The sequence below is a fragment of the Schistocerca nitens genome, chromosome 7 (assembly GCF_023898315.1).
Source record: "Schistocerca nitens isolate TAMUIC-IGC-003100 chromosome 7, iqSchNite1.1, whole genome shotgun sequence".
Classification (NCBI taxonomy): Eukaryota; Metazoa; Arthropoda; class Insecta; order Orthoptera; family Acrididae; genus Schistocerca; species Schistocerca nitens.
The window spans coordinates 191858354-191885502 of record NC_064620.1 but is presented as its reverse complement, the minus strand read 5'-3'; the positions used below and the strand labels follow the sequence as shown (position 1 = coordinate 191885502).

Here is a 27149-nt window from a genome sequence, read left to right as displayed (position 1 = left end):
TACACTGTCTCCACTGACGGAATACAGCCTCCCAAATCTCGTGTGCAGACCATACCATCAATGTCACCCCCTGCTACTTACAAAGAACTCTGATGTTTCCTGGGCACAATAAATTACTACCGCCATCACCTGCCCTCTTCCGCCACTGTGCAGGGCCCACTGACAGACATGCTGTCGGGTACACAGACTTAAGGACTCAAACCTGTTCGCTGGACTGTACCTATGCTGGAGGCCTTCAATGCACTAAAGACTTCTTTAGCTCATGCCGTGATGCTCGCTCACCCCGACCCCTCGGCCGAGTTGTTCATCACTGCAGATGCCAGTGACATTGCGGTGGGAGCGGTACAACAGCAACGCAAGGCAGACATGGCTTACCCTCTTCATTTCTCTCTAAAAAACTGTCAGCAGCTCAGAAGAAATACTCTGCTTTCTATAGAGAACTCTTTGTGGTCTACAAGGCCGTCAAACACTTCCGCCCCGATGTGGAGAGTCGCTCACGGATCACAAAACACTTGCAGGCGCTTTCCGCAACCCCCCAAGGACCTATCCCCTCGGCATTTCCGCCACTTTGATCTAGTCTCCCAATTCACAACCGACATTCGCTACATCAAAGGCACAGACAACATCACTGCAGCTTTTTCTTGTGGATCAACACTATTTCGCACATCATAGACTTATCAAACCTGGCAGCCCTACTAGCCTCCGACGAAGAATCACAAGCTCTCCTTGCAGACCCTCAAACATCCCTTGTGCTTACCAAAGCTAAATTCCCCAGTGTTGTGGATGAGGTATGGTGCAACTCTTCTACTGGTACCTTACACCCATTGCTCCTGCCCCCCCTGCGCCGGCAGGATTTCGACACTCTGCATAACCTCACTCACCCTGGTGTCTGCGCCACTAAACAGTTAGTCTCCGAGCGTTTTGTTTGGAAAAATATAAAATGAGACTGTTAGACCTGGGCACGCAGCTGCATCCCCTGTCAACACAACAAAATCGGCTGCCACCCCACCCCACCACTGGGTAGGTTCGACATTCCCCCAGGAAGATTTCACCATATACACTCCTGGAAATGGAAAAAAGAACACATTGACACCGGTGTGTCAGACCCACCATACTTGCTCCGGACACTGCGAGAGGGCTGTACAAGCAATGATCACACGCACGGCACAGCGGACACACCAGGAACCGCGGTGTTGGCCGTCGAATGGCGCCAGCTGCGCAGCATTTGTGCACCGCCGCCGTCAGTGTCAGCCAGTTTGCCGTGGCATACGGAGCTCCATCGCAGTCTTTAACACTGGTAGCATGCCGCGACAGCGTGGACGTGAACCGTATGTGCAGTTGACGGACTTTGAGCGAGGGCGTATAGTGGGCATGCGGGAGGCCGGGTGGACGTACCGCCGAATTGCTCAACACGTGGGGCGTGAGGTCTCCACAGTACATCGATGTTGTCGCCAGTGGTCGGCGGAAGGTGCACGTGCCCGTCGACCTGGGACCGGACCGCAGCGACGCACGGATGCACGCCAAGACCGTAGGATCCTACGCAGTGCCATAGGGGACCGCACCGCCACTTCCCAGCAAATTAGGGACACTGTTGCTCCTGGGGTATCGGCGAGGACCATTCGCAACCGTCTCCATGAAGCTGGGCTACGGTCCCGCACACCGTTAGGCCGTCTTCCGCTCACGCCCCAACATCGTGCAGCCCGCCTCCAGTGGTGTCGCGACAGGCGTGAATGGAGGGACGAATGGAGACGTGTCGTCTTCAGCGATGAGAGTCGCTTCTGCCTTGGTGCCAATGATGGTCGTATGCGTGTTTGGCGCCATGCAGGTGAGCGCCACAATCAGGACTGCATACGACCGAGGCACACAGGGCCAACACCCGGCATCATGGTGTGGGGAGCGATCTCCTACACTGGCCGTACACCACTGGTGATCGTCGAGGGGACACTGAATAGTGCACGGTACATCCAAACCGTCATCGAACCCATCGTTCTACCATTCCTAGACCGGCAAGGGAACTTGCTGTTCCAACAGGACAATGCACGTCCGCATGTATCCCGTGCCACCCAACGTGCTCTAGAAGGTGTAAGTCAACTACCCTGGCCAGCAAGATCTCCGGATCTGTCCCCCGTTGAGCATGTTTGGGACTGGATGAAGCGTCGTCTCACGCGGTCTGCACATCCAGCACGAACGCTGGTCCAACTGAGGCGCCAGGTGGAAATGGCATGGCAAGCCGTTCCACAGGACTACATCCAGCATCTCTACGATCGTCTCCATGGGAGAATAGCAGCCTGCATTGCTGCGAAAGGTGGATATACACTGTACTAGTGCCGACATTGTGCATGCTCTGTTGCCTGTGTCTATGTGCCTGTGGTTCTGTCAGTGTGATCATGTGATGTATCTGACCCCAGGAATGTGTCAATAAAGTTTCCCCTTCCTGGGACAATGAATTCACGGTGTTCTTATTTCAATTTCCAGGAGTGTACTTATGAATCTTATCGGTCCTCTTCCACCTTCGGAGGGCCACAGATACATTCTATCCACAACTGACCGCATGTCCCGCTGGGTAGAGGCAGTTCCTTTACCTAACATCATGGCCGAGACAGTGGCCAAGGGTTTCATCTACTCATGGATTACTAGGTTTGGTTGTCTGACCACCATCACCACCAACCAGGGTTGGCAGTTTGAGTCTTCCCTGTTCACCATTTTATGTAACATCTGTGGCATAAAGAAAATTCATACCACAGCCTACCACCCACAAAGCAACGGGTTGGCAGAACGGTGGCACCGCACTCTGAAAATGGCCCTCAGATGCCACAACTGCCTCTGGTCCGAAGCCCTTCCATGGGTTCTCCTCAGCCTCTGCTCAATTTTCAAACCCGACTTACAGGGAACTATCTCAGAATTCGCTTTCGGGAAGAACCCCGTCCGACCAGGAGAACTCATTCAGCCTCAGGTACCCGAAGATTTCCCCCCTACCCGGATTTCATAAGTCACATGCGCACTCACTTCAAACATGTGTGCCTGCACCCACCTATCTGCCACTCCCTGCTGGACACTTACGTGGCAACCACTCTCAACACTTGCTCCCATGTGATGCTGAGAGATGATTCGTCCGACAACCTCTGCAACCACCTTACCTGGGCCCCTTTAAAGTCCTCTGGTGGGGCGATACAACTTTTGACATCATCATCACAGACTCTCCCCAAACTGTTTCATTACACTAACTCAAACCAGCATTTGTGGACCCCAACACTCCCCTGCTGGCTCAGTCAGATTCTTCTAATGACTCTCCCACCAGCCTCTCTCCCGCTGTGGAGTCCAACAACATTTCTCCTTGGGCCAACACGCTGATTTTTTCACCCGATGCCTTGCCATCACCATTTGCGGGTGTCTCAGATACATCAACCTCCACTCCATGTGTGGGTTTTGCTGCTACCTCACCGACTAGGGAGACACCCTCTCCCATAATCACCCTGCTCTGCAACGTACCCCCACAATGCATGGACGACATTTCAGTCATAGCTCTTGATTACTGAGTTCTCATTCTACTCACATTCTACTCATGTGACCTTGCCACCCAACGACCAGCTGAACTTCAGAGTTGTGCATAGACACATCTTCCCTCGTGGGTGTGACCCGACAACAATCTGCACCTTCATCTCACCGCACGGCTTGGTTGGCATCTGGGCTTGCCACACCTACACCCCACCATCCGCCGTTCCGCCCACCTGCTCACGGGCCGGCTGCCGTCGCTGGCTCAATGACTTCAAGGTGGACCTGCCTCCTGTAGTTCTGCCTCCGCACCCCACCCCGGTTGAGGTGAAGGTCCCGGTCATGCGTCTACCATCTCATATGACCACCAACAGCGTCAGTGCCCACACTGTCTCCAGCCAAGTCTCTCCTGTCCCTACTGTGGGGGGTGGGGGCACAAAATTGTGCCTCTATGAAGGACACTCTTCTGGTAGGCTGATGTTCTGGCATATGAGACATGAGTGTTATTGCCTTGCTTGTTGTGTAATTGTGCACAGAGCTGTTCAGCTGATAGGCATTGGAGGTTCTTAAATATTCTCTTACAAAGACCATGAACAACATGATGTTTGACTGAGATCGATTCATTCCAGCTGTCAAGTTGTTCTAAGAGTCTGCTTTTATGTCTCTTGCTGTGTAAATGTGTACCACTACTGTGGAAATATATATTTATGTGCAAATATTTGTGGGATAGTTCATTCAGTATACCTCTACACGCATCAAGTTCCCATAAACCAATAGCTAACACACATGTGTGTACTTAAAGTACTAATTTTATCCTATACTCAACAAAACAAAGGCAATTATAAAGTCTTTTTAATAAAACTAAAGAAATGAATCTTGCCAACTTATGAATTCCTCAAGGTTTGCTTCTTGCTTCTGTTGTAGTGCAGATCATAACATATGTGGCTTTTCCTGTGTGACTGTGTCGATACCAGACTTAAACAATGCATAACAACATCATATGTTACAAGCAAAGCCTTCTATATTACTTCATTTCCTTATTTCAAATATTTTAACATTTTATGTCGACTTTAGGAGACCTGTCAACCATAGATGCTCTTACTAAAGATTCTTTTCTTTTTTCCTAGTTACAGATTATTTCCCAACTCACCCATTCTACCCTAAAATTCTATATTATTGTTGTTGGCTGCTCAGAATGTATTTTCCAGAATTTTTCCTCTTACATAATACATACCGAAACAAGAAGTTGATACATCTAAAAAATAGGAGATTTTATTCTTCTTACAGAACAAATTTAGATGAAAATATGTATTACCTTCTCCAAAATTTGATCAGTGAGAAGCAAATACATATGGTATTTTAATTTTCTGCAATTTTTGATGCATGTTTACCAACCCATTGCCCACTTAGTCTGGTGATTTATTTGTAAAAGCTATGAAGATTCCATGAATTTTTGACAGTAAGTCAAGTCTGCCCAAACAATTTGAAGTGGGGGAGGGGGGGGGGGGGAATCTTCCACACTTTCTTCTACTTCTGGTACAATTAAAATTTGTGTTCTGGCATTTTTGACAGCATTCAAGTCTGTTGAAATGCCAGTTTTTGTTCCAAGCCATCCTGCAGGAGGTTAATTTGTGGCTAATAGATAACAGAGCATTTGTAGCCTGTTAGTATGACCTCCAAGTATTTTTCTGAAGATGAAACAATACTTGTCCAATCTATGTGTTTACATGTTTTTCCTGAGTTTCCTTCTGAACATGTGCAAATAAGGACACCTGTGTTAACAATGTATCGATGATTGTTTTGATTCTCACATGAAACAAACGAAACATTTTTATTTATCTTCTTGATTTTGTTTAATACCTCTTGTGGATACTTTTACTGGCCTATTGGAAACACAATGCCTTTGCTATTACTGGCTGTATCAAGCAATCTTCTCTCTAAATACAAGATGATTTCATTGTTATGAAATCAAACATACATACAACATTCAAGAATCTCCCTTGTTCAAATATTTTATCCCTTATAATTGTCATCAGTGCCTCAGAGAAATTATTTGTGTGGTTGTCTTGCACAAGTAAGCCATTTTGATACGACAAAACTCACAGTTTCTGTCTTCTCCAGTAATTTTCCAAGTTTTGTGAGTAATCAGGAACATTTTCTGTTTGATGACTACTCGATCCATGATAAGTTCTTATAGCTTTCTCTTCTGTTTGGGCAAAAATTATATTTTAAAAATCATGACAAAATGTACACTGCTTTCCTTGGGGTATAATGTTCTCATGGGAAAGACCCAGGGAGGGGGGCAAACCGAAGTCTTTGCCCGGGGCGGCAGTTTCAGAGGACGCCAAATTCATATTCTTGAAGAAAAAAACCCATGTTTCACAAAGCGCTTTGCATCCAGCGCACATTGGTTCATCGATTGTACATGTGATTTTGAAAGTCATCCCTGTTGATTTTTGAACATTTCTGAACACATTCCAATTTGATATATCTGAATTTTGTCGTATCTAGAAATAAAAAACTTACCCGCACACAAAAGGGGACGGCATTATACGAGCTGAGGTGAGCTGAGTAAATTCGAACGGGTGAATGTCTATCGCTGTTTATTAATGTTGCTGATTTGGTGTGCGAATGATGAGCGTCGTTTTAATTGTTAGCGAAGTCCTTACATTCAGATTACTAGGGGAGAAATAAACGACTAACAAGAATAACAGGTAAGAAAGATTACATATTATTCTCTCGGTGTATTTTGACAGAAAATTTTTGCCGGATCGCTCCAATGCTAAGGGTCAGTTGTACAGTCCCAAGTTATCAGCCGCTTAATTCTATTCTCGGGATAGAACACGTTGTACGAACACGTATTAACGCCTAGCCGGAGAAAAAAACGCGGTGTAACCAAACCTGCGATTCTGGCAGGGTTAGTGAAGTTAACCGTAGAATAACTTTTGACAATGGCACGAATAGTTACAGAATTAGAGATGACAAGATTGTTTGTTAGAGCGAAGAAGGAGAAGAAACGGGGTCATCGCACAAGTTATATGAAAGAATACGCTAACACCAAATTTATATAAACGTTTCTTCATGCTACTACTTTTCGATCTCATGACTGAGAAAACTGGAGCATATGAATGAAATGTAAAACTATTTCCTAACATAAAGCTTTTTGCTTCTAGAAGACCCAATAGGTATTTCAGTTTGGTAGTTCTTGAAATATATTCTGTCTGTTTTATTTATGTAAATGAGGTAGATAAAAATGACCATTTGCGTCAAAACAGTCCCTCTTATTTGACGTGCGTTACAACTGCTAAAATATTACAATCTAACAGACAGTGACAACACAGTCATAATCAAATCGAGGAACCACACCAGTCTTGGGTACTATTTGTATAAATAGCTTTTTCAGTATTAGACAACGACATCTTGATTTTTCATGTAGCAAAACTTTTGACGAACTTTAATGAGGTAACAGGTTCTTTCGCAGAAAGAAAAGCACGCTGAGTAAAACTAGCAGGATTAGAGAGAAAATAATGCTGGGACCTAAGGATTGAATAAATGTTTTGCTTGTCTCTCGTCTTTACTGCTTTTATGTTTCCTGTATTTAATTTTATCTCGCACAAAAGAGAAAGTTATTATCTAATAGGCAATAAGGAGTACGGTATAAATTTTCTGAAGAGTTCTTATTCTCCCCGTCACAAATAATCCCACCGAGTATTAATTGTGATTTTTTATTTTAAGAGGGTAGGTTGTCAAACCGGCGGACTGGGAACAGGAGAGACACCACAGGACATTTTAATTTCCGCTGCCCTAGAGCTAAATACAGTGAAGTGCGATAGAAGAAGACTGTGTAAAGAGGCGTGGCACTGCATTTCGGCACACTTAAGACCAAATAATTTGTCTTACATTACGTATCAAATTCTTCAGAAAGGCGTGCGCTACAAAATGAACATACCGATATTAACGCTCGAGGGAGGGCGCCAATATCAAGTTTTCGCCCCGGTTCGGAAATATCGTAGATCCGGGGCTGACCAATGATACCAACAATTGAAGACATGCGCGGAAAAACGGGCTAACTCAAAAATGTAAGAGCTTAGAGATAAGTGTTGCCATCTGTTTCTGGGTACGGGAACCATTAAAATTGACATTAGACTCACCCCTAAATATCACCTAAGGGTTAGACTAACGTCAATTTTCCATTGTGATAGTTCACATACCCAGTAACCGATGGCAACACTTATCTCTAAGCTTTTAGATTTGAAATTTAGCCCATTTTTCCGGGCATGTCTTCAGTTATAACTCGGGTACTAAAGAGTAGTTTGGCTCATATCACTGATTCCAGTTTCGATAGCATCGAGTGCTTAAGCTAATTAGCAGCTTTGTTAATAGACTAAACAACTTGTCCGTCGTGTCACTTAATGGTTCTCTTAACCTCCAGAACGCAGAAACTCCTGAACTGTGGTTGTGATTTAGTGTTAAACTTGTGAAGGCATTTCAGGAAAGGAATCACATTTCCATTTTTGTCTACATCGTGTCTTCAGGCCATGATAGTGACTGTCAGCTTCGAAGGAGTGTTTGTATTTGGGTGACTTTTATGTCAGCAGCACACCCACTGCTTAAAATCATGCTCATTTTAGCGTCTATCATGAAATCTACTTCCTCCAATTTCTCATCAGTTTCCCTTCTCAGCACATCATAAACGAATGTTTTCCATGATGACAGTATTCCCGTTGAAAAGAAATTTACTCATGATGGTAGTTCTAGAAACAATGAAAATGTTCTGAGACTAAGAAAAAACTAATATAAAACACTTATAAGAATTTCATTCTCTTTTTCGTGTGAACTGATCTCCCCAAAACTTATCATATTACACTCTTTGCGATCCTTCACAACTCACGAGCACATGATGATGACCGAACAAATACGAGACAGAAACACAGGATAACTTCAAAACAAGTGCGCTAGTGCCGCAAGCGATTGGCTGCGACAATCTGGCCTGCCATTGGTTAGGTGTGTGTTGTGCCAGAACTGCGGTTCGGATGATTTTCGTGACTGTCAGTGATGAGAAAGTGAAAACCGGAGAACCGTAACGTAAAAGTGCTGTTTGTATGGGTATAAATGCCTAGGGAGTTGATGGATTCTAAATTGAAAGAAGTGTTCCGAGAAATGAAATAGCCGAAAAATATGTGCGAGGAGTGCTGAATAGAAGAAAGGTTAAAATACAATTCCATGAGTTTATTGTTTACTTGATGTCATTAGACGCCAAGGCCCAAGTGCTTCTCGTTTCGTGACACCCGCAGGTTCGGGAGCCATACAAGGTAAACGTCGTAGTTTGTCATTTTGTCTTGCCCTTCTAGCTTCCACACTTTAAACTTGCGCGTACTGTTTCACGCATAGAAGATCCATGTTTGCAAGAATCCTTCTATTGTGAGCTCTACATGTATCCAGGTCATTTGATCGATGTAATATGTGTTGTTCCCGTCAGCTTTGATAGCGTAAAAGTACAAACATTCGCCCACAAAAATAACAGGCTAATATAATTAATTTAAAAAAAATGCATTGGCTCTTTGAAACATATGGATGAAGTGTCAAGCCATATATCCCCATCACAATATCGTAGTACTGGTGCTATTTACTGTGGACGTGAAGAAGTAGTTAAGCAAATTTACTCACCATCTTTATATTTTCACTTGAAGACTGCTCCACCACTGGGACAGATACAGATACCTTCGAAAGCTTTATATTAATTTACATTATTTAGCTGTTGTGTGGCAAATGACAACCCTTACATCGGTATTTGTGCATCACATTCACTATATAGGTTGGTTTTAACTAGGCCTACTTGCATACCCTTTGATATTTATAGATAAACGTGTAGTTCGAGATTTAAACTGATACCAGTTTTTGGAACTAGTAGCAAATACTGAATAAAGATCTTCAGTTTTTATGTATTGCTTTCTTTTTCATAAGAAGAGAAATTATTTGGACAGAATTATCAACTTGGTCTATGGTTAACTTCCACCATTATTTTGGAGCCATATAAATACCTTATGTTCAATACACTATAAGCATAACCAATTGATTTTGGAAATTATGCTAGTGTTATCAATTCCAGTAGGCATACATCAGTGGGAAATTGCAATGTTTGTGAAATAGCTACTGGATTTTTTTTCTGTGTATCTTGTTTGTTAATAAAATGAATTATGCTCCTACAGCACATATAGTTTCTCATACAATAAAGTAAAAACATCATAAAAAGTGAGACAAATAGGAATATAAAATCAGAAGAAGCAGGGATAGCACATTCCTGTGGTAATGGTATGGGCAAGAACAATCAAAACGTTGCAGCCCCAGATTTCAATCAACTTTTTTCTCATGGTGGCAAAACAAAAAAAAAGGAGGTAGCCGAACCATAATACACAATCTCTTATAGAAACCATGAAACACATGCAGATCATATGAAATGTAGCGCTTCGTTTCAAAAACACAACTACTCAAAAACTGAAAAAATCATAAAATTACTTAAGAGTTCTCAATCCTCTGGATTTGATAGTGTATCAAGTGGTGTTTTAAAATCATGGTCAGATTTAGTCACCTGTTCTACTATTTGTGTAACTAATCAATTAAAAGTGAGGTATTTCCAGAGGGACTAAAACAGGTGACAGTGATGCCAGTTCACACAAGTGGAGCAAGGGTTGTAATAACCAACTATTTGCTCATCTCTTTGCTGCCAGTGTGCTCAAAGGTATTTGAGAGAACAATGTAGATAGGATTTATAGCAACTGTGTACAAAGTGGATTGCTGATACCTACACAGTTTTGCTTTCATAAGGGTTTTCCCACAGTGTGTGCTGTATTGAGTGTACTGGAAACAGATGAAAGTCTAGGTAAACTAAATTTTATAAGTTACCAAATAGGGAATTTTTGTGACCTTGCTAAGGCATTCAGCTGTGCAGATCATATCACAGTGCTAAAAAGGCTCCACACTATGGAACCAAAGACTGACCTTTCACTTGGCTAGAATCTTCTAAACAACAGAAGACAGAGCTGTCTTAATGGAGGCAGGTGTAAAAATAAACTCAGACTGAGGAAATGTAAAATACAGAGTACCACAGGTCTCAATCCATGGGCCACTGATTTTCTTGTTCTTTGTTAATGATTTACCAATTACAGTTAATGCCAGAGCAAAAATAGTCGCGTTTACTGGTTATACAAGTATTCTGATCAAATGGTCCAACCACAATGTAGGACACAGCTCTGACAGTCACCAACCATGTACATAAATAGTTCACAACAAATAGCCTAACCATAAATTTTTCAAGAACTAGTATGATATAGTTTCAGTTAGCAAATAAAGAAACTTCAAGTTCTTGAATTGGATATTAACAGTAAGAAAATTTATGAAACCACACATTGAAAATGACTAGGCAGTCACCTAAGGTGGAAAGAGCAAATTGAAAAGCTCAGCGTGCTTCGCACTATGAACCATTTCTCACTTTGTTGACAGATAAATAATACTGTTGCCATATCTGGCATGTTTCTATTCTATACTCTCCTGTGGTAGGCCTATAATCTTCTCAGGAAATGCCACAAGAGTTGAAAAATTTTTCAAACTTCAGAAATGGGCAGTGAGATTAATATATGGGGTCTCTAACAGAAAAACAGCTGGGATCTCCTCAAATCTCTCAGAATATTTGCTGTGATAGGTCAGTATAAATACACACTGATTACGTTTGTAGCCAACAGAAAGTGTGCCCCTTCACAACAACAACAACAACAACAACAACAACAGCACAAGACAGGTGAAAAATTTACACCAAGGCTCTGCAACTCTCCTGCCAGTACGTAGGGGAGTTACTGAATCAGGTATAACAGTATGCGAGTACAATGTGTTTCCCCTCGATATAAAAAAGGAAATTAATAATATACATATACTCAAAATTAAATTAAAAACATTATTGATAGAAAAAACATTTATAAGAGGTTATTTACCGTTAAAAGGCATCCTTTAGTGTAACTGTAGAAGAAACCATTTAGCTAAAAACACACTCTTAAAAGAAAGAAAAAGGTATATTTAGGTCATGAAGATAAAATTTTGCATATTAATTCAAATTATGTTGATAAAACGTAAAATTTTATGTTGTTAGAATAAAAGTATATGTGCTCTCAGGAAAAAAAATGTTTTAATTGAAATATGTTGTTACAATGTATATTTGTTTATTTCTGTGTGTCATTAGGGTAAGAATATTTAGTTTCATTTGTTTTACAATTTTAGCTATTCACTTAAACTTATGACAGTAAACTGCAGGTTATATTATAAGCAATCAATAGTTCTTAGAAAATAAGTAAGATTCAGGAGGAATGTCACATAATTTGTGAGGTGATTCTATAGGTGAAATAAACAGAAAAAGTCCTGTAAAGGTCCACACTACACACATCGATGAATGATTGTGAATGGAAATGTGACTGTTGCTTACATAAATGCTGTGTAGGTGCAGTGGTGGACAGATAATTGATCCATCCTACAAGAGATGTTCAAAAATCCCCCACCTATCGCAATGCACTTCTCAAAGCATAGGAGGGTGCATTGTGTTGCACACTGAACATTATCTTGGTGGACTTTAATGTGAGCAACAGTGTCGGCGATGTGAGAGGCACGTTCTTCACTTGTATCCACCTTCGTAGCGCACACATCCTCCATTAACCAGCCCCATAAACAGAAGTCTGACGTAGTTAAGTTGGGTTATCTGTCAGGCCAGTTAATGAGCCTGCCATGACCAATCCACTGTTGAGGAAGTGTGTTATTCAGATACTGGGATACTTGTCTGGTACAGTGAATAGGTAATCCATCATGTTGCAGGTGCATTTGCTGTTGTTGCTCTGATGTAAAGTCTTCCAAAAGTGCAGGTATGTCTTCAATCAGGAAATATGTACATGCTGTGGCTATCATGTGATTTGGTAGGAACACAGACCCTACCATCAGGTCATCAGTCATACCACACCAGACATTCACTGAGAACTACTTGGAATCTTCTTTCTATAGTGTCATGTGGGTTCTCCTGCATCAATGTATGGTAACTGCAGCTGTTCATAATAACTAACATTGCATGCAAATGTAGCCTCATCTGTAAATAAAATCTACTGTGTGACATACCTGTGTACAGCCAACCATTCGCAAAATTATTGTCTGCTTACTTAGTCACCAGGATGCAGATGTTGCACAGGCTGCACATGTAATGCACACTGCACTTGTGTTTAAGTAGAATTTTGAGTTGATGGACAATACACTGTGTACTGGTGGTGGGACTCAGTTGTACCAATGCAATCATGTCTGCCCCCTCAACTGGCTGAACAGTCTCACATTCTGACATTACGTGTACACTGGGTAGAGTTCTTGGTTCAGGTAATGTTTGAAAAACCCTGACAAATACAATGGCACAGGGGGTTCATCGATCAGAGAAACGTCTCTGGTATTTTGTCACAGCCACATGAGCACTGCCATTAGAGTATCTGTACACAAACAACATGTCTGCGTATTCTGCATGGGTGCAGATGTGGTGTGTTGGTATTCATGAACACAATAGACTTGCTCAATAAATTACAGTCAGACATGACACACACAGGATTTCATGATTGTTCACCGATCCAACTCACAATTGCACACTGGGTATACTTGTAGCTATAGCCTCAGTGCGACATCACAGTGCTGCCATTAGGTAGAGAATCCCCACACCTGCTGTAGGATCCAGGGCTTTGAAGAAAAGAGAAGCAGCTGTATGGAATCCCCACACCTGCTGTAGGATCCAGGGCTTTGAAGAAAAGAGAAGCAGCTGTATGGATATTAAGTGCTCAGATGGAAAACCAGTCCTAATTAAATAAGGGAAAACTGAAAGATGGAAGGAATATGTAGATGATCTATACAAGGGAGATGAACTTGTAAGCAGTATTATAGAAAGAGAAGAGGATGTAGATGAGGATGAGATGGGAAATATGAAACTGCGAGAAAAATTTGACAGAGCACTGAAAGACCTAAGCCGAAACAAGGTCCCGGTAGTAGACAACATTACATTAGAACTATTGATAGTCTTGGAAGAGTCAGCTATGACAAAACTCTTCCATCTGGTGAGCAAGATTTATGAGACAGTTGAGACCTCAGACTTAAAGAAGAATGTAACGACTGCAGCTCCAAAGAAAGCAGTTGCTGACAGGTGTGAAAATTACTGAACTCTCAGTTTAATAAGTCGTGGCTGCAAAATACTAACACTAGTAAAAGCTGACCTCAGGGAGGGTCAGTTTGGATTTCGAAGAAATGTAGGTACATGTGAGGCAATATTGACCCAATGACTTATCTTAGAAGAAATGTTAAGGAAACCTACATTTATAGCATTTGTAAAGCTTTCGATAATGTTGACTGGCATACTCTTTGAAATTCTGAAGGTAGCAGATTTAAAATAAAGGGAGTAAAAGGCTATTTACAACTTGTACAGGAACCTGATGGCAGTTATATGAGACTTGAGGAACATGAATAGAAAGCAGTAGTTGAAAAGGGAGTGAGACAGAGTATTAAATCAGATGATGCTGAGGGAATTAGAGTATGAAATGAGACACTTAAAGTAGTAGATGAGTTTTGCTGTTTGGGCAGCAAAATAACCGATTATGACCAAAGTAGAGACGGTATAAAATGTGGACTGACAATGGCAAGAAACATGCTTCTGAAGAATATAAATATGTTAACGTTGATTGTAGATTTAAATGTTGGGAAAACTTTTCTGAATGTATTTGCCTGGAGTGTAACAATGTGTGGAAGTGAATAGTTTAGACAAGAAGAGAATAGAAGCATTTGAAATGTGGTGCTATGTAACAATCCTGAAGATTAGATAGGCAGATCAAAAAATGAATGATGAGGTACTGAATAGAACTGATGCAAAAAGAAAGTTTTGGCACAACCTGACTAGAAGAAGGGTGTGGTTGATAGGACACACTCTGAGACTTCAAAAGAACATGAATTTAGTATAGTAGGGAAGTGTGTGGTGTAAAAATCGTAGAGGGAGACCAAGAGATGAATACAGTAAACAGATCTGTAAGATGTAGGTTGCAGTAGTTATTTATAGATGAAGAGACTTGAACAGGCTAGAATATCATGGAGAGCTGCATCAAACCAGTCTCCTGAATGAAGACCACAACAACAATAGTTTTATTGCATAAAAGTGTCCATAAGAAGGTGTAGTACTTGTCCATTATCATGTGGATAACTTAAAATAAGAGATAGGATGATGAGACACATTCTGAGTCATCAGTGTGCAACTAATTTCACGTGATAGCAGGTGGAGGAGATGGTGGGGAGGGGTGAAAATTGTACTGAGAAACCAAGGACTGAGTGTAGTCTGTCATCAGGTTCACTCAGATCAAGAATCCAGCGAAGGAAAAAGAGACATTTACATGGGATAGACTAACAAGCAGAGATACACCAAATCAGTTTTGGACTAATGAATATAGCAGCTACTGCTTTGAGTTCAGTATTTGATGTGAAGAATTGCAATTATCTTGTGAAACATCTTGTAAATAAGAGATGACAGTTCAGAAAGAGTAACAATAACACTGGCAATATGTGTGCTTTTCTAAACTTGTTCACATGTACCATGACAATCTTTTATAACTTGTGTAATAAGACAAAATGTCTCATGGATAGCAAAACTAAAATTGAAAACAAAGTGTAAAAATGCATAGTTTTAAAACATTATACTGTCTCTTGCCATTTTCAGTTCTGAAAATGTTTTCTTGTGTAGATGGCTGCATTGCACTTACGTCTCCAACTAAAGAGTCAGTTGAATGTTTTCAGTACTATGATACTCTACACTGAAAAACCGTTTATGGTACCATGATACTCTACACTGAAAAACTATTTTGAATTTAAAAAAAATCTGAAGTATAAATGAAAATCAACTACATGCCCCACTTCAAGATAAACATCTGGCAAATGGCCCATTCATTTACAGTAAGAATTTCTCAGTTATTTCCAGAAACATGCACAAAATACATATTAATACGTGTTGTTTTTAACTTAAGTTTGGCCTTGATTTTCATATCTGTTTCGAACATTTGTCAATCTAGAATTGTGTGTCTCTATAACATATCCTGACACTGTAACCATTCAACTGTTGAATAATAGTTTATAGTTTATCTTTCAAATTCTGAAGGTGGCAGGGGTAAAATGCAGGGAGTGAAAGGCTATTTACAATTTGTACAGAAACCAGATGGCAGTTATAAGAGTTGAGGGACATGAAAGGGAAGCAGTGGTTGGGAAGGGAGTGAGACAGGGTTGTAGCCTCTCCCCGCTGTTATTCAATCTGTATATTGAGCAAGCAGTAAAGGAAACAAAAGAAAAATTCGGAGTAGGTATTAAAATTCATGGAGAAGAAATAAAAACTTTGAGGTTCGCCAATGACATTGTAATTCTGTCAGAGACAGCAAAGGACTTGGAAGAGCAGTTGAACGGAATGGACAGTGTCTTGAAAGGAGGATATAAGATGAACATCAACAAAAGCAAAACGAGGATAATGGAATGTAGTCAAATTCAATCGGGTGATGCTGAGGGGATTAGATTAGGAAATGAGACACTTAAAGTAGTAAAGGAGTTTTGCTATTTAGGGAGTAAAATAACTGATGATGGTCGAAGTAGAGAGGATATAAAATGTAGACTGGCAATGGCAAGGAAATCTTTTCTGAAGAATAGAAATTTGTTAACATCGAGTATAGATTTAAGTGTCAGGAAGTCGTTTCTGAAAGTATTTGTATGGAGTGTAGCCATGTATGGAAGTGAAACATGGACAATAAATAGTTAGGACAAGAAGAGAATAGAAGCTTTCGAAATGTGGTGCTACAGAAGAATGTTGAATATTAGGTGGGTAGATCACGTAGCCAATGAGGAGGTATTGAATAGGATTGGGGAGAAGAGTAGTTTGTGGCACAACTTGACTAGAAGAAGGGATCGGTTGGTAGGACATGTTTTGAGGCATCAAGGGATCACAAATTTAGCATTGGAGGGCAGCGTGGAGGGTAAAAATCGTAGAGGGAGACCAAGAGATCAATACACTAAGCAGATTCAGAAGGATGTAGGTTGCAGTAGGTACTGGGAGATGAAGAAGCTTGCACAGGATAGAGTAGCATGGAGAGCTGCATCAAACCAGTCTGAGGACTGAAGACCACAACAACAACAAATAAGGGCAGTGCAACCACCTGGAGGTGAACAAAATAGTAACTTGCAGTTGTCTTCTATTCTTTCACAAAGCCCACTGTACAGAAGTTCAGGAGACTCTGCACATCTTCCCAAATTGCCATCCCCCCCTCCCCCCCTCCCCCCTTCCCCATCCTGGATTTTTCGTTATTTGAAGATAATGAATGCTTGTTGCATCTTATAAGTTATCTGTGTTATCTGTGTCACATGGGTTACAGGTTTTGTAAATATCGAGTTCCTCACCTGTAGGTAGGTCACTGTCACCACTCCATGAGCTCTGAGTAGATGTGTGCTACCACCATTGGAGCATAGTAATGGGACACTGTGTTTCATGGTGAGTTTTGCTCTTGGCTTAGCCACTTGGGTGATTGCCAAAATAACCAAACAAGACTACATGTGCGTATTTTAACCATGCTCATTGAAATTTTAACCAACCAGAATTCACAATGAAGGACAATATTATAAATTTTAAGGGGAATGTGCACTTTTTGGGCCTACTATTTGACATGAAACTAAGCTGGCTCCTGCACCTGAAAGCCCTACGAACAAAGGGGATCAAATCATTGAATATTTAGAAATGACCCAGCAGAAAGGTATGGGGAATTGACATGTCCCACTTTCTGCAGTTTTCTGGGGCATTTGTCAGATTACAGCAAAATTACAGCAGTGTGGTTTGTGAATCATCGAGTACTTCCTACCTCAAGACGTTAGATTTCTGTCCAGCATGAGGGCATTTGGATATCAACAGGAGCCTACCAGACAAGCCAAGTTCAGAGTCGGTGTGGAGAGGCTGGTGAATCACCACTCCATATTTGGTGGTGCTTGGCTTGTGAGGCCCTGAAAATCATAGTATTGTCTCTGTCATTATCATGTAGTATGGCACTCCACCCCAACTTCAAGTGGCTGTTCAGGAATCGGCCCCATGTAACCAAACCATTCAGGATACATGCTGTTGACTGCCTCATAAATCTGGATATATCAAACCTCTGAATACACAGCCAGGGATGGAGCATATTTATGCCTTGGTGTCTTGAGAAGCCCAAAGTGATATTGAGGTAGACACAGTACAAGAAAATTGTACCCAGAATTACATTTTTACAACACTGCTTTCTTCAATTTTAAATGTGTAGCACAGTTTTATCACTGCAGTACACAGATGGCACCCAGCAAGGGAGTGCACTCTGTTGTACAACTGTTTTCCCTGGTGGGGATTCTCCAGGATACCTTGTGGAGCACTTTACAAATTATTATGGCACCTTAGTGGAACAAGGGCATCATAGTATAGAGTTTAGCATTTGCTCTGACTCGTGCAGTGTACTAAGAGTGATCCAACACACACATTTCTGGTAGAGTGATAGATTCCAATCATCCATAGCACTTTACAATAGATCCAACACCAAGGCAAGGAGGTGGTCTTCTGTTTAGTACCTGGACAAGTTAGTGTAGAGAGAAATGCCACAGCCAACAAAGCAGCCAAAGAAGCATGAAGAGATGCTGTTGTGCATCAAGGTGCAGTTCTGTTGCACACCTCATCTCATAGTCTGACAGAAGAGCTTTGTGTCGGTGGAAAAGTAAATGATAGGAAGTGGAAAACAGCAGACTATGTTTGCTCAAATCAACCACATGAGCATGGTGGTCTTCATGCCTGTCTCACTGTATTGCAGTGTGAGAAAAATTATAAAGTACTGTTGTCAAAATGGTATGTGTGTCTAAAAATATGATCCAGTCATCTTTCTCAGGCCTATTTGGACATTGTTGGAATTGAGAATATGCATTACTACACCCACGGGAAACAATATACCAAATGTGTTTGCTGAGAACAATACTGCCATATGGACATATGAAGTGCTGCATTTGAGAGGCCCTCATTAAATTCATTGGCCATGTAAAACCTTCATACTTCCGTTATTGATGTGGTACCAAAATAATGTACTTGTCAGTGATGATACAGTGTTGTAAAATTGCCAAATTGTTTGAGTTTGAACTTAAGTTTGAACATTATTTGTGACAAAAAGTCTTTCCGCAGGTTTGTGACCCTGTTTGGCTCAATAAAACTCTTGTCTTGCTCACTGTAGTCTTTTTGCTACTGCCCCTGATAACACATTTCACTTTAACAATATCTTCGCATCATATCTGTGGTACAGAGAAGTAACATTAAGACTGTAAGAAGCCTTGATGTAAACAATGTTTAGAATAATTGCGGTCACAAGAGTTGATCACATACCTTATGGATGCCTAGAATCTAGTGACAGTTGAAAAACCTTATTTGACCTCAAAAACCAAATTGGCAAAGTAAACATGTTCAGACACCATATGGCTGTAGTGAGAGACATCATGTTGTTGTTGTTGTTGTTGTTGTTGTGGTCTTCAGTCCAGAGACTGGTTTGATGCAATTCTCCGTGCTACTCTATCCTGTGCAAGGTTCTTCATCTCCCAGTACCTACTGCAACCTGCATCCTTCTGAATCTGTTTAGTGTGTTCATCTCTTGGTCTCCCCTACGATTTTTACCCTCCACGCTGCCCTCCAATACTAAACTGGTGATCCCTTGATGCCTCGGAATATGCCCTACCAACCGATCCCTTCTTCTAGTCAAGTTGTGCGACAAATTTCTCTTCTCTCCAATTCTATTCACTACTTCCTCATTAGTTATGTGATATACCCATCTAATCTTCAGCATTCTTCTGTAGCAACACATTTCAAAAGCATCTATTCTCTTTTTGTCTAAACTATTTATCGTCTGTGTTTCATTTCCATACATGGCTACACTCCATACAAATACTTTCAGAAATGACTTTCTGACACTTAAATCTATACTCGATGTTAACAAATTTCTCTTCTTCAGAAACGCTTTCCTTGCCATTGCCAGTCTACATTTTATATCCTCTCTACTTCTACCATCATCAGTTATTTTGCTCCCCAAATAGCGAAACTCATTTACTACTTTAAGCGTCTCATTTCGTAGTCTAATTCCTGCAGAATCACCCGATTTAATTCAACTGCATTCCATTATTATCGTTTTTCCTTTGTTGATGTTCATCTTATACCCTCCTTTCAAGACACTGTCCATTCCGTTCAACTGCTCTTCCATGTCCTTCGCTGTCTCTGACAGAATTACAATGTCATCGGCAAACCTCAAAGTTTTTACTTCTTCTCCCTGGATTTTAATTCCAACTCCAAATTTTTCTTTTGTGTCCTTTACAGATTGAATAACATCGGAGATAGGCTACAACCCTGTCTCACTCTCTTCCCAACCACTGCTTCCATTTCGTGCCCCTCGACTCTTATAACTGCCATCTGGTTTCTGTACAAATTGCAAATAGCCTTTCGCTCCCTGTATTTTACCCCTGCCACCTTCAGAATTTGAAAGAGTGTATTCCAGTAAATATTGTCAAAAGCTTTCTCCAAGTCTATAAATGCTAGAAATGTAGGTTTGCCTTTCCTTAATCTATTTTCTAAGATAAGTCGTAGGATCAGTATTGCCTCACATGTTTCAACATTTCTATGGAATCCAAACTGATCTTCCCCGAGGTCGGCTTCTACCAGGTTTTCCATTCGTCTGTAAAGAATTTGTGTTAGTATTTTGCAGCCATGGCTTATTAAACAGATAGTTCGGTAATTTTCACATCTGTCAACACCTCCTTTCTTTGGGATTGGAATTATTATATTCTTCTTGAAGTCTGTGGGTATTTCACCTGTCTCGTACGTCTTGCTCACTAGATGGTAGAGTTTTGTTAGGCCTGGCTCCCCCAAGGCTGTCAGTAGTTTTAATGGAATGTTATCTACTCCCGGGGCCTTGTTTAGACTTAGGTCTTTCAGTGCTCTGTCAAACTCTTCACACAGTATTATATCTCCTACTTCATCTTCATCTACATTCTCTTCCATTTCTTATTGTCCTCAAGAACATCGCCCTTGTATAGACCCTCTATATACTCCTTCCGCCTTTCTGCTTACCCTTCTTTGCTTAGAACAGGGTTTCCATCTGAGCTCTTGATATTCCTACAAGTGGATCTCTTTTCTCCAAAGGTCTCTCTAATTTTCCTGTAGGCAGTTTCTGTCTTACCCCTAGTGATATGTGCCTCTACATCCTTACATTTGTCCTCTAGCCATCCCTGCTCATTTTTGAGACGTTTGTATTCCTTTTTGCCTGCTTCATTTACTGCATTTTTATATTTTCTCCTTTCATCAATTAAATTCAATATCTCTTCCGTTACCCAAGGATTTCTATTTGCCCTCGTCTTTTTATCTACTTGATCCTCTGCTACCTTCACTACTTCATCTCTCAAAGCTACCCATTCTTCTTCTACTGTATTTCTTGCCCCCATTCTTGTCAGTCGTTCCCTAATGCTCTCCCTGAAGCTCTCTGCAACCTCTGGTTTAATCAGTTTATCCAGGTCCCATCTCCTAAAATTCCCAACTTTTTGCTGTTTCTTCAGTGTTAATCTACAGTTCATAACCAATAGTTGTGGTCAGAGTCCACATGTGTCCCTGGAAATGTCTTACAATTTAAAACGTGGTTCCTGAATCTCTGTCTTACCATTATATAATCTATCTGATACCTTCTAGTATCTCCAGGCTTCTTCCATGTATATAACCATCTTTCATTATGCTCGAACAAAGTGTTAGCTATGATTAAGTTATGCTCTTTGCAAAATTCTACCAGGTGGCTTCCTCTTTCATTTCTTCCCCCCAATCCATATTCACCTACTACGTTTCTTTCTCTCCCTTTTCCTACTATCGAATTCCAGTCACCCATGACTATTAAATTTTCGCTTCCCTTCACTATCTGAATAATTTCTTGTATCTCATCATACGTTTCATCAATTTCTTCGTCATTTGCGAAGGTAGTTGGCATATAAACTTGTACTACTGTGGTAGGCATAGGCTTCGTATCTATCGTGGCCACAATAATGCGTTCACCATGCTGTTTGTAGTAGCTTACCCGCACTCCTATTTTCGTATTCATTATTAAACCTACTCTTGCATTACCCCTATTTGATTTTGTATTTATAACCCTGTATTCTCCTGACCAGAAGTCTTGTTCCTCCTACCACAGAACTTCACTAATTCCCACTATATCTAACTTTAACCTATCCATTTCCCTTTTTAAATTTTCTAACCTACCTGCCCAATTAAGGGATCTGACATTCCACACTCTGATCCGTAGAATGCCAGTTTTCTTTCTCCTGATAACAGTGTCCTCCTGAGTAGTCCCCGCTCAGAGATCCGAATGAGGGGACATATAGCAAATATAATTTCCCACATTAATTTTTAATATGAATCTATTATTTCTATTATTAATATTCTAATTATAACTTAAACATACAATATTTTAAAATCATTTACAGTGAATATTATTGTGCATCGAAAGCTATGTGACTTGGATCCTGTGCCATTGCACTTACAATATTAATTTTTAAAGTTCAAACACTGTAATTGTTACATGTGCAGAAGAAACGTAAGTCTGCTGTATTAATATATAACTGTAGCTATCAGTGTTACGTGTACAGAGGAGAGGGGAACTTTATTTTGAGGCCGGCAGAGGGAACTTATATATAGGGCATCATACAATGAGGCACCAAAGAAACTCGTATAGGCATGCATATTCAAAGACAGAGATATGTAAACAGGCATAATACAGCGCTGTGGTCGGCAATGCCTAAATAAGACAACAAATGTCTGGTGCAGTTGTTAGATCGGTTACTGCTGCTACAATGATCAAGATTTAAGTGAGTTTTGAATGTGGTGTTATAGTCGGCGAACAGATGCTGGGACACAGCTTATCTGAGGTAGTGGTGAAGTGGGGATTTTCCCGTACAACCATTTCATGAGTGTACTGTGAATACCAGGAATCTGGTAAAACAGCAAATCTCTGACACTGCTGCAGCCAGAAAAGGTTCCTGCAAGAACAGGACTGACAACAACAGAAGACAATCATTCAACATGACAGAAGTGCAACCTTCTTGCAAATTATTGCATATTTCACTGCTAGGCCATCAACAAGTGTCAGCGTGCAAACCATTCGACAAAACATCACCGATATTGGCTTTCGGAGTCAAAGGCCTGCTCGTGTAACCTTGATGACTGCTCGACAGAAAGCTTTACAACTCTCCTATGCCCATCAACACTGATGCTGGATTATTGAGTACTGGAAACCTGTTGTCTGGTCAGACAAGTCATGTTTCAAATTGTATCAGGTGGGTGGACATGTACAGGTATGGAGACAACGTCATGAATCCATGGACCCTGCATGTCAGCAGGGGACTGTTCAAGCTGGTGGAGGCTCTGTAATGATGTGGAGCGTGTGCAGTTGGAGTGATATGGGAACCCTGATATGCCTAGATACGACTCTGACAGGTGACACATACGTAAGCATCCTGTCTGATAATCTGCATCCATTCATCTCCATTGTTCATTCCAACGGACTTGAAGAATTCCAGCAGGACAGTGCGACACCACACACGAACAGAATTGCTAAGAGTGGCTCCAGGAACACTCTTCCGAGTTTCAACACTTCCACTGGCCACCAGACTTCCCAGATATGAACATTATTGAGCATATCTGGAATGCTTTGCAACATGCTGTTCAGAAGAGATCTCCACCCCCTCGTACTCTTATCGATTTATGGACAGCCCTGCAGGATTCATGCTGTCAGACATTAGGTGAGTCCATGCCACATCGTCTTGTGGCGCTTCTGCATGCTTGAGAGGCTCTACACAATATTAAGCAGGTGTACCAGTTTCTGTGGCTCTTCAGTGTAGATATAGGCTCATATATAAAAAATGACAGTAGTAATATAAATGACATATTTTACAAGAATGTAACTGGGATATTCTCTTGTCAGAATACACCCTTTAAAACATGGGTAATTACGTATCATCCCCGCACTCAAGTTTAAATCAAAGTTATTTCAATAATAGTGTAATATCCACATCATGTTGTGGTGTTCTGCTGCATTTTTAAATTAATTTCTGGAAGGTTGACTGACAATTCAGTGAATTACTGTTGCTTTTTGTATTAAAATATCAGCATAAAAGACATTATTTCTCTGATTTTAATTTCAGATCATTATGTTTGATGATGACTTGGCACTACAGTTGCAACTGCAGGATATGAACAGACAAGTAAGGCTTCATTTACCCTACCTTCCATTCTATGGAATTGTGTAATTCAAGTGTGTTCCAAAATTGTATGTTACTGTATTGCAACTTTATACTGTGTAATGAAGAAAATGTCAGTAATATTAAAGGCAGGTAAGTGGCTGTTCAAATATGCAGCTGTATGCAGTATTTAGTATTCACCCCCTATGTAAGTTGTCAAGGTTTTGCATCACCGTGTAGTTTAATTTCTCTTTTTGAAGGCAGTTTCGCTGTAGTGAGATCCAACAGTGGTATACTTTTTGGTTGTTTTAGTCTTCATGAATATAGTTTTTTATGTCGCACAAATTGTACCTCACAGTCATATATTTAACAACTGATATCAAGATTCCTTTAATAATATTTCAGTACTCATGTACAAGGGTCAAAACATTTTCTATTCATCAACCATGCATCTTAGGCAAATTCCTGTCTTTAGTTTCTCAATCTCTTTTGGTTTCATTTATAAGGCTATGGAACCCATTATTTCAAAAAGTAGTATTTTAGTTTGGTTTGGATAATTTTTGGGTAGCTGAGTGTTTCAAACTCTAGTGTAAGATTTTCTGTAATATTTGAATTAATGAGAAGCTGAAGTGTGTTGTGTGTGCCATACACTTTGCTTGTAACACTAACAGTAGATATGGTGCAGGTAGGAAAAAACAGTCTAGGAATACAGTGTACTAATTTTGTACCAGCCTGCATTTTTCTTCACTATTTCCCTGTTCCCAAATCTGAACCCATCCTTTGACCTGTCTGAATAACTTTAAGTTTCTTCATGAGTAATTACTGTTCCCCCACTTTTTCAGATGAAAAGAGAGTTTCTGTTATTGGCTTGTCAAATAAGTCAGAAGAAAGCTGTTTATATATTCATTTATTTACTAAGTTCCATGGGCCCATGTGAGTCAAAGCTGCCTAGTCATGGAATGAGTCAGTACATAGTTTACAGAATGCTGATTAGAGAATTTTTAAACAAAAGGACTAAAGAACTAATGAACCCAATAATAATGAGAGTATATGAAAAAATAGCATCTCACAGTGAAAAGTTATCAACTATTGCGAGGGACTTCTGTACAGTGTAGAAGGAGAGCATCACTAGCAAATCTTTCAACTTAGGTTTGAAGACTTTGGGTTTAACACTTTGATTTTTAGGGATCCGTCCTCAGTCTGTAAAAACAGAACCCTTTTAGGATCACTTTGTCTGTCTGTCTGTCTTTATGTCTGTCCGACTGTTATGAACCCTTTTTCTCAGGAACAAGTAGATGAATCAAGAGCAAATTTATGTCACATATTGAGGTCAATGGTGCCTTGGCTGTGTAAAAATTTTACATTTCTAAATCAATTCAGTCAGAAGATGTAGGCATTTGTCAAAAACAAACAAAAAAAAAAAAAACCTTGTCAAAACCTATAGGGAACTTCTCATTGACCTAGAATCATGAATTTTGGCAGGAAGCAAGCTTTCACAGTAAAACTAAAGAGAAAAAACCAAAATTGTTAATTTTTTTTTTACATCATACAAAAAATATATTTCGTTTGTCATTCGTTATGACTTCAAACTTGAAATTAAAACACTCTTGAAAATCTTGGAATCACTGGGACCGATATGACAGTATCAGTGTCAATAACAGGCAAAACTCATCAATATACTCTATTCCCGGAAGTATGAACTGTCTGTATACATAATTAAGTTTGTGTGAAACCCTTAGTGTGCAAGTCCTACTTGTATCTGGCCTTACCCCCCTCCCCTGTTGAAAGCCTGTTAAAAATGAAACCTGCAGCAGAATAGTGCACACATTTCTTTACAGTTCTTAAGGGAGTGTTACCCATATGTGGGTCATTTCTCAGGCTAGTGCTCACTGAACAAATATTACAGGTTCTTCTGAAAGAGTGACTGTTGCCAACAGCATATCTGATGGTGGAATACATATACAGAGATGGAAGAGTTAGAATTCTGAGGCATCTGAACATTGGCCTATACACATTTTGTGAACTGACACTGCAGATCAGTCTGCCTGCCTCTTTCTGGATTAACAATGTTCTTGGTGAGAGCACAGGGTTGTCTCAAAATATAATACTGTGTGAGATAATAGAGAGAAAGTAAGCAGTTCAGAGAAGCCTTAATATTCCAGCGTCAGAGACAGTGGGAATCATTCTGAGAGTGATGATTACTTTATTCAGGTTCTGCACAATACCTTGCACATAATAGTTCCATGAAAGTCTTCCATCCAGCCTCGGACCTAAAAATTTTAAATGGATGTCTTCACTGTCTGTATAGCCAGCTTCTGACAGTGAAGTCACAATTTTATAAGAGTTCCATGTCACATGTCAGATATGGTGTACATTGTGTTTTGATACATTTAAACATTAATCTGTTACCTAAAAGCCATGTGCAATGTTACTGACTACTCTATTAGCTATGTCATTTTCATTACAGTCCACGTCTTTCACAATAACACCTCTCATCTGCGTTTTTGTGTCATCTTTTGTGTTTAGTGGCATGTCATTGATATACCGGGTGATCAAAAAGTCAGTATAAATTTGAAAACTGAATAAATCGCGGAATAATGTAGATGGAGAGGTATAAATTGACACGCATTCTTGGAATGACATGGGGTTTTATTAGAACAAAAAAAATACAAACGTTCAAAAAATGTCCGACAGATGTCGCTTCATTTGATCAGAATATCAATAATTAGTGTAACAAAGTAAGACAAAACAAAGATGATGATCTTTACAGGAAATGCTCAATATGTCCAGCATCATTCATCAGCAACAGCTGTAGTCTAGGAATAATGTTGTGAACAGCACTGTAAAGCATGTCCGGTGTTATGATGGGCATTGGCATCGGATGTTGTCTTTCAGCATCCCTAGTGATTTCGGTCGATCATGATACACTTGCGACTTCACGTAACTCCAAAACCAATAATCGCACGGACTGAGGTCTGGGGACCTGCAAGGCCGAGCATGACGAAAGTGGCGGCTGAGCACACGATCATCAACAAACGACACGCGCAAGAGATCTTTCACGCATCTAGCAATATGGGATGGAGCGCCATCCTGCATAAACATCGTACGTTCCAGCAGGTGTTTATCAGCCAGGCTGGGGATGATGCGATTCTGTAACACATCAGCGTATCTCTCACCCGTCACGGTAGCAGTTTTGCTGTCCAGTGCCATCTGTTGGACATTTTGTGAACTTTTTTTTTCTCTCTCTAATAAAACCCTATGTCATTCCAAGCATGTGTGTCAATTTTTACCTCTCTATCTACATTATTCCGTGCTTTATTAAGTTTTCAAAT

At 40.5% G+C, this 27149-nt stretch overlaps 1 protein-coding gene across 3 annotated transcripts in view; it reads left to right on the top strand.

The window, feature by feature from the left end:
* Nucleotides 1-8435: 8435 nt before the first annotated feature.
* The window catches only part of LOC126195071 (DNA-dependent metalloprotease SPRTN-like), a 98580-nt gene continuing 79866 nt past the window's right edge, over nt 8436-27149 (top strand). For 2 of the 3 annotated variants that reach the window (XM_049933522.1, XM_049933521.1), the window contains exons 1-2: nt 8436-8804; nt 23782-23841. In XM_049933522.1, coding sequence (XP_049789479.1) covers nt 23788-23841 — 54 coding nt within the window. In that variant the 5' untranslated portion in view covers nt 8436-8804; nt 23782-23787. The remainder of the gene's footprint in view (nt 8805-23781; nt 23842-27149) is intronic. The other variant, XM_049933523.1, reaches the window with a different exon arrangement.